Source organism: Austrofundulus limnaeus, unplaced genomic scaffold, assembly GCF_001266775.1.
Source record: "Austrofundulus limnaeus strain Quisiro unplaced genomic scaffold, Austrofundulus_limnaeus-1.0 Scaffold508, whole genome shotgun sequence".
In the NCBI taxonomy this organism is placed as follows: Eukaryota; Metazoa; Chordata; class Actinopteri; order Cyprinodontiformes; family Rivulidae; genus Austrofundulus; species Austrofundulus limnaeus.
The window spans coordinates 211,458-222,821 of NW_013952910.1; the positions used below are offsets into that span (position 1 = coordinate 211,458).

The 11,364-nt window shown below is 34.9% G+C and overlaps 1 protein-coding gene across 1 annotated transcript in view; it reads right to left on the reverse strand.

The window, feature by feature from the left end:
• The window catches only part of LOC106530311 (coxsackievirus and adenovirus receptor homolog), a gene marked incomplete at its 5' end in the record, with an annotated part of 23,062 nt that extends 12,057 nt beyond the window's left edge, over positions 1 to 11,005 (reverse strand). Inside the window, 2 exon segments of the mRNA XM_014025911.1 lie at positions 2,562 to 2,766; positions 10,836 to 11,005. Coding sequence (XP_013881365.1) covers positions 2,562 to 2,766; positions 10,836 to 11,005 — 375 coding nt within the window.
• Positions 11,006 to 11,364: the final 359 nt, after the last annotated feature.

The following is an 11,364-nucleotide window of genomic DNA, read 5'->3' on the forward strand; positions in this document are numbered from 1 at the left end:
GGATATAGCTCGCTAGCAGCCTCGCACCGAGGACCTATCATCATCATCATTTACCCAGAATGCTTTGTGTGTAAATAAAATGACCCCGAACATGTTAAAATATATTTTTAAACTTTTAGTTAAAAAATGATAAAAACTAAACAGCCTACAGTATTTTTACAGTCTTTATTTTACAGTTAAAATAAATGTTTATCAAATAAAGTCTAATGTTACAACTAATCATGGATCCCTTAAGTTGTGTACAGTTGTGTATGTTTTAGAGAACTATTTTACGATTTTTTTCTAGTCTTACTCTTGACTCAGTCTCACCCTCCCTTAGTCTTGGTCTTGTCTCGGTCTCGATACACCATGGTCTTGATCTTAACATTGTCTCGGGTTAGGTAGTCATGAACAGACGGGACAGATAAACAAAGACATTGCTCATCTTTTTCTTCTTGTGTTTAGTTTGCGGTGTTTGCTCTCTGTCGTTTGTTTTGTTTTTGRTGTACTTTAGCAGGGGCGTTACAGTGAGCTAAACTGAGTAAAATATTCTGTTAAATCCTCGAAGAAAATCCACAGTTGCAATTTTTCTGTTGATAAACAGAAAAACATAACATGGAGATGAAAGAAAAAAACAACACAGTGGTGATAAAGAGTCATTATTTATGGCTACTGCTGCTGGCAGAAATTAGCTGCAGTAGAGCTGAAGAAGCCCTGCAGACTCATGTTAGATTTATGATTTCTACAACTTTTATTTCAAACATCAGCATGCAGTGCACACAATTATTCCAGACCAGGAACTACATCCTGATTATTGAATTTTCTGACACAAAAGGCTGAAGTTATTAAATAGCAATTTTGTACCATGCTAAAAATAAAACAGTCTTTCTGACAATACCTATTGGTAGTATCTGCTATACTTTAAGCAGAAACAACAAAAAATAATCAAATTTTGTATTTACAGATTATAATGAAATCAGCTGAAAATTGAGGACACAATAAAAATCAAGTACTTGTGCTCTCAAAACGTACAAACAAAAAGATAAAATAAAATAAAAAAAAGAAATATACTTCAGTAACTCTCTAATTTATTGAATACTTACCTGATTATAAATTCCCCTGTGCTTTTGCTTCATTTGTGATATTGTTATTATCAGTCTGCGATACCTTTTATTTAAACTGCTTATGAATCTTTAGAAAAATAATTATTGATGGTCGATATACAAAACCTGTTTTTTTGCCAATATGTATTTTTCATTTAACAAAAAGTAACAGTAACATAAAACAACATTAATAGCACTTAAAAAGTTTCTTTTTTTAATATATACAAAAATATTTCACTTTATAAAACTAAATTGTGTGCTATAACAGGCTGGTTGTAGCAGGCACTACTGCAGCTTTATTCTCCACCTTGGTAATTAATTGTGTTTTAGACATAGCTGATAGCTAATTTTTAAATAGTGGTTAATATTAGCTGATTAAAACCAGTTGGCCCATTAACTGGTCTATGCTTATATACCTCCCACTTTTCTTTTCTGCTGTGGATTTGTGTACAACTTGTTTATTTTTTTATTTAATCATATAGTACATACAGTATATACAGTACATACAGACATACATAGCTAGAATCACTAATTCCAACAACAACAAATAATTACTAAAATGTTAGTGGTGGGGACATAAATAACTAAAATATTCAGATTGTTTAAAGATTTAGACAAAATAGAAAATCACATCTGTACAATAATGTAACAGACTTGTTTCATGTTGTTTCTGTTTGGGTCTTTTTTTAGAGTATCAGCCACCTGAAGGTCTAGCTACTGAGTCAGCGGTGCCCAAAAAAAAAATTGAGGTCACTTGTTTACATTCATTTTTATCTTTAGAGAACTGCATAATAACTCAACATAAGTGCTGACAAACCTGCTGGTGTGCGTGACGATCTCATTTGTGTACATATCATTTTACCAAGAAAGGGCAGCCATTTTCTGTAGCTTTGGTTAGCTTTAAACCAAAGGAACTGTTATGATAGATTACATAACATGTTACAACACAGACTAGTATTTCATATGCCAGCTGACTTTCCCATATGCAAATGACAACCGAGTTTCTGGAGGAAATTCACTTTCGACATCATTTAACTGGTTGACTGATCAGCAGGGCCAATGTGTGTGAGTGTGTGTTTGCCTAGGGAGTGAATCAACTCTGATATGTCACAAATTTCCCTCTGGAAAAATAAAATGAGCACATGGTCTTTATTTCCTGTTATTTTGTCCACATAGAGAGAATAAAACTGTTGACTCTTAAAATAAATTAAAATACGATAATAAATATAGTATAGATCATGTCAGGTTATTCAACAACACCAGTGAACACAGAGTGGACAATGCTCTACAGCTGGTGGGAAGGTTGTGCTCTTCATTTTGAAGTAAATTACATAAAAACAACAAATGAGGACAAAAGGCRTGTGACTATGTGCACTGCAACAGAGAATGGACAATTTACCTCTTGGGTGAATATACAAAAGTAAAAAACAATACAGTGCATTCAGTGGTTTATCTAGTTTCAGTCTATGATGAACTCACCCATGACAATCAGCTGCATCTTCTTGCTGCCGATACCAGGAGCCTTTTTCACTTTACACTGGTAGGTGCCCGAGTCCGATGACTTCAGTCCTGTCAGATTGATAGAGGCGTCGCCTGTCTTTGGGTCACTTGAGCTGAAGTGAACTCGTCCCTTCATGGGGGTGTAGTAGTCTTCATATACCCTGTCACCTGAGTATAGGATCACCTGGTTGTATAAAAAAAAACATATATACATATATATATATTTATATTTCTATTTATATATATATTAAACTTAAAAGATAAAATAATATACAAGTCTTATTGAAAACAAATAGAAAATAAAACATTTTCCCCAAAAAGGGCCTTAGTTATTAAACCAACTAAATACTTATAACAAAGATAAGTCAGCTTGTCTTTTATTTCAAGATTGCTCTTCAACCTGGCAGTTTGTGTCATTTTGTCCTTTTTCATACAGAAGTGAAAAAGAGGTGGAATAAACAGAGCCTCTACTGTGGAGCTAAATCAACACCTGCTGTGTCAAAGCATGCCAGAGTCTGGGCTTTAAGGATATGCTTGGAAATAAAGACCAGGTTGAGCAAACGAGAACCCTTTGAGCCAGAATTATGTGATGGTGAAGAAAAGTATAACAATAAGAGTAAGGTGGGTGTAAGGAGTACAAAGGATAAAAAGAGTTCTGATTCTCTTTCATAGTCACTGTCATGTTTTTGCACATTGCCATGGAGACTAGTATAAGTAAGCTTTTTCCTGCTACAATCACTACCAGAACAGCAACACCTTTGAGTGGAGCACAAGAGTGAAAAACCTTCACATGATGAAAGAAAAACAATTAATCCATAAGAGAGCCATAAGATTCAGAAAAGTAAACCTAAAAATAAAGACAGATGTGTAAAGCATTTGTGCGCTACTTTTGTCGAAGAAAACAAAAAAAACAAAACACAAACTCAGATGTGACATGTGCCGGCTAAATGAATACAGGCTGCAGTGCAAAGCAAGCTAAAATACTGATTTTTGCTAACTGAAACTTGTGTTCAGATGGGGCCATAAAAGTACATCTAGCAGTTCTGGTAATTAAAATAGTATATAGTCTTCCTCATCCATCTTTAAATAGAAGTTTTATAAAAAGTGTGTCTTCATAAATAATTCTTTGTCTTTTAATTCTTTTAATTTTCTCTGAAACTAAGCTCCCTCTGGGAAATCCCTTCATATAATGTTTGGCACCACTGGGAAACTAAAGAACTCCCTGTTTGAAATATTGGACTGGAAGTCCGGATGACAATGTCTTCATTTTTTAATTTACTTATAAAAATTTAATAATTTCTTAAAAAACATAAATTTTATAAACAATAAAATACAAATCATAAATTAAATAAAAGGCAGCAGCAGAAGACAAAAATCTTATAATATCTGCCCCTTTACCAGACGGAGTATTAGGGCCACACAACGAGATTGTTTTTATTATTATTATTAGGAGAATAAAGTCATAATATTACGCTAATAAAGTCATAATTTTACAAGAATAAAGTCGTAATATTACAAGATTAAAGCTATAATTTATGTGAATAAAGGTGTAGAAAAAGTCATAATCTTACATGACGTGTCCATTTTCCGTTCCTTGGTTCCTCCTTATTTTCCTCACACCTTCTGTGGACAGCCATGTTTATAAAGTAGTCCGTGATGACTTGGGTCACTGTTAGATTAATATGCTTTCATCCAGATTAGCTACGTCCCGACTACATCTGTCAATGCATGCTTCAGTTTTTCATATAGTCGTTTGCACAATTTCCAAGTTCTGCTGCTGAYAATTTGATGCTAATTGCTAAAAGATTTACTATTTATTTTAATACTAAAGAAGAACTTGACAAGTTGCTCAACATTCCTCATTTTAATGCATTGGTAACCACATGCTTTTTCGTGTAAAGGTTTTAATTTTAGAATATTATAACTTTAATCTCATAATATTACAACTTTATTCTCATAATATTATGACTAATCTCATAATTTTTCGACTTTTTCTCATAATATTATGACTTGATTCTTGTAATTTAAAAAAACATCTTGTTGTGTGGCCCTAATACTCCGTCGTACTTTACATTATTCCAAAAAAAAAAAAAACTACAAGGTTTTCAAATCAATATTCTCTAAAACAAAATTAGCTTGTTGTCAGGTCATGTGATATACTGTATTTCCAAATTTCAACAAACTATAGATGGATGCTAGTCACTCTAGTCATGTTTTCCCTGACTTCAGGGCTCGCTGAAGTGTAGTTAATTAAAAAAAATACAAATAAAAAAGAGCATATAAGAAAGAAACTTTTGTGACTTGATGGTCCTGAGAAGCTGAAGAGGGCAGATGTAGAATAAAAATGCAGTTTTAGTTTTACAGACCTGCTGCTTCCAACATAAACTACATGGGTTGGGTGAAAGTTATACCAACAAGGTTAGGTATAGTTCATGTTTTGCTTCATGTGAGGTCCAATATTTGCAGAGAAAAACACTAAGCTAAAAAAAAAACTAAGACAAAACAGTTGTCGTATTCAACAACAATATCACTCACTTAAATAAAAACAGATGAAACAACAGCAGGATTAGGAACGAGCAGTTAAAATTGCTTTTATTTTGCTTCTGAGTTTAAATTAATTTGCTGATTCAAATGGTCTTTTTACTTAAAAGGTCTTTTCAAGCCCTACTTTGTGAATATTAGTTCTAAATAAAACCAATGATTTTTAATGTAATTGTCAAAAGTGTAATCAAACATTTTGTAGAAAATTTGAAAGTGTTTTTATACAAAGTTGTCCAGCTTTCATTTCTATAGAAAACTAGTTTCCAGTGTTACAAGCTAAGAGAGCTTACACTGAGCACTGGGGTCACAGTATACTTAAACCATAAAATTCCACATTGCTCTCCGGGGAGGAAAGTGGATCCTAGTAACTTCACTGGAGATCACTGCAACAGCAGGAATAACAGTTGTGAACACAAAAGAAAGGAAATTAAATTGCCCCAAGGTGAGCCAGACAAGAACTCACATGAGCTTAGCCACTTCACAGACAAACAGATGGGAATGCTTAGACATATGCACACCTCAAGCCAAAAACAAAACAAAACAAAACAAAACAAAACAAAACTGCACAATAACCTTGAAAATTATGATCCAGGTGGTTGGGGGTGGGGGGATCCCATAAAGAGTCTGATAAAAGAACATAAAAAGAGCAAATGACAGGGCAAGCTAGCAGGGCAGGGACAAGACTGAAGAGCACTGCTGTCTGTGTGCTGCATTTCATAACAGGTAGTGCACTCAGCGGTACCACTGCGGCTTGGCATGGCCTTTTTAGTGAAAAGATTACACTCTAGAGGTTAAAGACCTTTTCTGACCAACAATGGTTTTATTGGACACGCTTCAAGATGACATCACTGTCATGTGATGCTTCAGCTTAGAGAGTTTAGGGTAAGAGGTGACGCTTATTTGAAAGGCAAAGCAGAGAGCTGTGATACTCCAAACAACCTACAGAGCTTTGTGAGAGTAGCATGGAATGAGTCAAGGTCATGCTGACACAAAAAAATATTTCAGCTCTGTAATGCAGTCAAGGTTAACACGAATATGTAAAAGCATTCATGGCCATGAAAATCTGAAAACAATTTTTACCAAACCTTGTCATGGCTTTACATCTAAATCCTTCAGCAAACACTGAACATTCATGTTGCAATAACAGTAAACACAAACGCCCTGCTGTCGCACCGAAGGACAAAAGAGATATGTGTAACCCAGGATAAAGTAATGAATTTTTTCAAGCAATTTCATCTGCTGTTCACTTTCTCTGTATGGCTGAGTTTGGTGACATACTAAAAGCAAACTCTGCTTTCAGCTAATCTGTAGCCAGGCAGTGAGAGCAAAATGCAAATGACTGTTAGTGTAGGCATGTCTGGCATCTCTTGTTCAAACCCAACAATGCAACATAAATTAGTTATGCCTCACAGACCACAAAAAGATACTGATGATAAGTAGGATATGCGAGCCAAAGGGCGTCATTGGTTCCCCATAGACACTGAGCTGAATAGATAATGTACCACATAATAATGGCATAATAATGTGTTTTCCTACATTAGATAATGAGGTCTGACTTTTGATTGTTGTATCAAATTAAAGAAAATATTACAAGCTTCTGTCCGGTCATTTTTTATGAGATACTCTAAACAACTTTTCTTTGCATTAAAAACAAACCAATAAAACTTAGTATATGGCACTGTGAGCCAATCCTCCTGACTAAACATATATTCTACACCAGTGTGTTTTTCTTTAAAGGCAGCTGAAAATTAGAACATATGAAGTAAAATGAGCAAAGACTCACTATGGTTTTTGAGCATGTGGGAGCCTCTGGCAATAAAGTTTCATAAACATTTTTATTTCTTTGCCTGATGTAGTAGTTTAGGTCCAGTCTGACTGGTCTAATCCTGTCGAATCCTGTCAAATACATTAAAAGCCAATTGGAATTAATATGGCACTAATTGCAAAGAATCCAGTGCGTGTATGACTACATGTTGGTTAAAGGCAACAAGAATGTGAGCATGTGATTATAATGAGCAGAATCTGATAGGTCAAGGAGAACAAATGTGTTCACAGAAAGATTTAAGTTCTGTCTGTCTGAGAACATACAGTGTGTGAACACTGGCCAACAAAAAATAGACAAAAATTTAAATAAAAGATAAAAATCGTTTTACATTTTTAAACTGTATTGTATTTCATATGTATTTCTACATATGTAAAAGGCTGCAACAACTTATATTTCATTCAAAGACCTGTTTCAATTTTTTGAGTTTTGGACCCACTCGTGAMCATTTTTGGTCATTTTGTTGTTTGAAATTACAAAACCCATTTTCACATTAGCACATTACTTTTTAGTTTTTTGATGGTCATATTATGTAAGATAGGAAATACATTGGATTAGTTTCAAATTCCCAGGTTTCACAAACCATTATTTTATTTCTTTATTCATCTTTATTTAACAAGGCAAATCCTGCTGAGATCACAGATCACTTTTGCAAAGGAGGCCTGAGCCTGAAGGCAGTCTATTRTACAGGTTTGTAGTCTGTGGGGGAAACCCGGAGAAAACCAAACCAAACTCTGCACAGAACGAGCCCTGGACCGAACCAGGGATCGAACCCAGGACCTTCTTGCTGTGAGGCATTAGTGCTAACCACTGAGCCATCATGCTGCCCAAACTGTACTGCATTAACACATGATGGCAGACTGAAGAAGGTGATGTAAACCATAAGAGCTCAGAACACAGACATGTACAAAATTACTGGACTCCATAGTGAAAGCCAGAAGTTGAAGCTGGAGTCATCACAGCGACCCCACATAATAATGCAACTACAAGTTTTAAGTCATGTCCCTCCATGTAAATAAATTATACTTTGCTCTTAGTAAAAATAAAATGATTAGAACTCAGAAATATTTTATTTTTTCCTCAGTTGTTGATTTTTTTTAGTTTTAAGGTTTTCACGGTTCTTCCATTGCAGCTGTAATTGGGAGAGTGGCAAGTAGGCGAGACTTAAAACCATACACTGATAATGTGCAGATACTGGCAGAGATGGTGTCATGTCAAATGACAGAACTGTCTAAAACTGTTTGTTTAGGTTTTTCCCTCTCTCTTATCACTGTAGATAACATTATTTGATTCATTTAATTTACCTGGTTCAGACAGCAGGGGGCTGTAAATCTTGCTTAGTGGCACTGATTAGGTGAGTAGAGAGTAGAGCAGGTGTTTTCTTTGTTAAGAGTCAATGCACGGGGAGAAGAGTAGACATGCACCGGTGAGTAAAAAACCTCAATTCTAGTGAAATTAATTGCTCAAACTGTTGAGAATTGGAATAGTTCTTTAAATTTAAGTTGTATTTGTTGTCAGAGGTGTTTGTAGTGCACAGGCACGGTCTGTATATTAGACAGCCCTGCTAAAGTTTAAGTTAATCTGATGCTGCTTTAAGTTTGTTTGTTCATCTCAAAAAATGAGTGATCCTGATCCTACATATCGATTAAACCATAAATTTACTGTCTAAAATTGATGATTAAAGTACTTTATTTAATTTAATAATTTAATTCTTATTTAATTTTAACTTGTGATTGATCTTTATGGCATTAGGCCTGTTTAGGTTTGAAAGTAAAATAAGTGATTATTTGAAGTAAAGTTGGTAATAGGAGATTTGACCAGCAGAAAGTCCAAGTTTAGCTTTCATTGTTTAGAATGCTGGTTGTGTTTTCTTCAGTAAATAACCAACTGTTTAATTTACAAACATAAATTAAATTAAATTGATGATTTACCAATCGTTATGAACTTTACCAATATAGCAGAGTAAAACTCTTATGAATTAATGTTTTTCATTGAGATTCAGTTAAAAACTATTTTCTTTTGTTTGTCACAAGGTTTTCAACCTACTGCTGATGCTGCAGATGATGATTCTGCGCTGCACATATCATCCTTGAATCAAATTAATAAAAGATGATAAGAAGAGTTGAAACAATGTCTACTTCCTTCTCGATCCTCTCAAGTCGGATCAGCATTGGTGTATAAAGACTTGACAGATGGGGACTCGTGACTCGGACTTGGACTTGAGTCGCACTGAAGTCCCTACTATTAGAGGCTTGGTCTTGACTTGGACTTGTGGTTTGAGACTCGTGAACAATGCAAGTCTTTTCACTGCCCGGCTCACGATTCTCACTCCCTCAATACACATCCATGCTCCGCTCCTTTGAGAACAAATACACAAAGTTTTAAGAGCAAAGACATTTACTCCTGCTCTCAAATTGAAAATATAAGCTCTTGATTAAAGTCAGAATCATTCTTCCATTTACTCCGCTCCCCATCACCTGAGAATGGGAGAGGCCAGCGCTGTCCAATGTTAATGATGCATTCAGTATGTGACAAACAGAGCTTTAGTATAGCAGGTACGTTGCAGTAGGCAGCTCCGCTGCCATTCATTATAAGCTTTGCTTACAGAGACTTTATTTAACACCATGACAAGAGACTGGCAAAATGCAAAGTGTGTGGAGTCCAAATCCAAAATTTGTTTTTGTGTTGACTTGTGCAGCCCTTTTACTTTGAGGATTCTACTTCAACATCTTCACTGACATGCTTTTATGCATTTAAAAATGTATTTTCTGGTATTTTATTGTAAAATCAGCAGCAGACTTGTTGGATTTGTTCTTTGTCAATGGCAAGATATAATTACAGTATGCTTTTGTAAGACAAGTGCAAAATACAGTTAACAATACTCTAAATGTTTGATTGTTATTTCAACCTTAACCTTATCTGTATTTTTAAAACAGTATTATGTTTTAATAGTATTATTAAAACATTATATGTTTCAATATTTTATTAAAATATAGTATTATAGAATATAATCTAATATAGTTAGAATACCTTTGATCAAACTGCCAGTTAAGTACCGTAATACATGCAACTAGACATGAACTTGAGGTCAAGAGACTTGAGACTTGGCTTGGATTTTTGGTCAAAGACTTGGACTTGACTTGGACTTGGAGCCAAAGACTGGAGACTTGACTTGGACTTGCAAACAAAGACTTGCACACATCTCTGGATGCTGGTCCCAAAAATATAACAAGGCAGCTTCCATAAAGTGGGAGAAGGCGGAGGTAGTTGGCCTAGAGTTTTCTAGAACAGGAGGTAGACTCATAGAAAGCAGTCTACCTCCTGAAATAACTACTCCTAGGTTTAATGTTTTGAAAAGAGTTTAAATGAAATAACTAAAAAACTAATGTTAAAAAAATTGACAGATTATGCTTTTACCAAAGAAAAAAATTATTTGCAGGTAAGAAGCTAAAAAGGTGATTTTTGACTTAATGAGATGCAGTTCAGTCAGCATCTAAAATAATGAATACAAGAATCTTCATTTGGACTTAAGAAACAAAGGTGAGTAGCGCAAACAGTACTCTGCTATCCTCCATTGTTACTGTTTATCTACTCTCACAAGCGAAGAGAAACTAATGACCGCAGCCATCCACACAATTTCACACTGTGGAGTGTTCCCCGCATTTTATTTCACCTCCAGCAAAACAAGCTGATAATTGAGTTGCTACAATGACTGAGTTAAGGAGTTTTAAAGTCCTGACATACAAACTGGTTTATTTCTGCTATTGGCAAGTTTGATAAAAACGTCCATCTTATTTAGATTAGGAAAAATTAAGTAAGTACCAACTAACGGAAAGTAGAACTTATTTGTGTCAAGTGAAAAGTAAACAGTGAAGAACATTGTCACATACCACTTTATCCATGTTCTGGTTGTCAGCAGCTACCAAGCTCCATTCAATATCCAGTGGTCCAGTATCCTCTGCAGCTAGGGTGAACATACACTCCAGCTTTACACTCTGACCACTAGCCTTGTTTATGGGTGTCGTGCCTGTAGACGTGATCACCAAACCTGAAGCCAGGGCTAGAGGAAAAGATGCAAAGAAAATATATAAATGAAAAGGTTTCAAYGTGCAGAATGACAGATATACAACAATCACAAGTTTTCAGCAGACTTTTAACCACCATGTGTAAAACAATCTGCCTGTATTTCTACTGAACTACACATCTGACAGATGACAATCGTCTACAGAATCATTTTATAAATGGAAACTGCTCACACAAAACAAGAGAAACTATTCACAGATAATCTAATAGGATGTGTCCACATGGTTATTTTTTCTCTCTTTTTATATTCTGACAGAAAATCTCTGATAAAGTGATGAGGTTTTTCTTTTTGAAAGCTCCCTCATTTATTTGAGAATTGACTCAACAGCTCAAAAT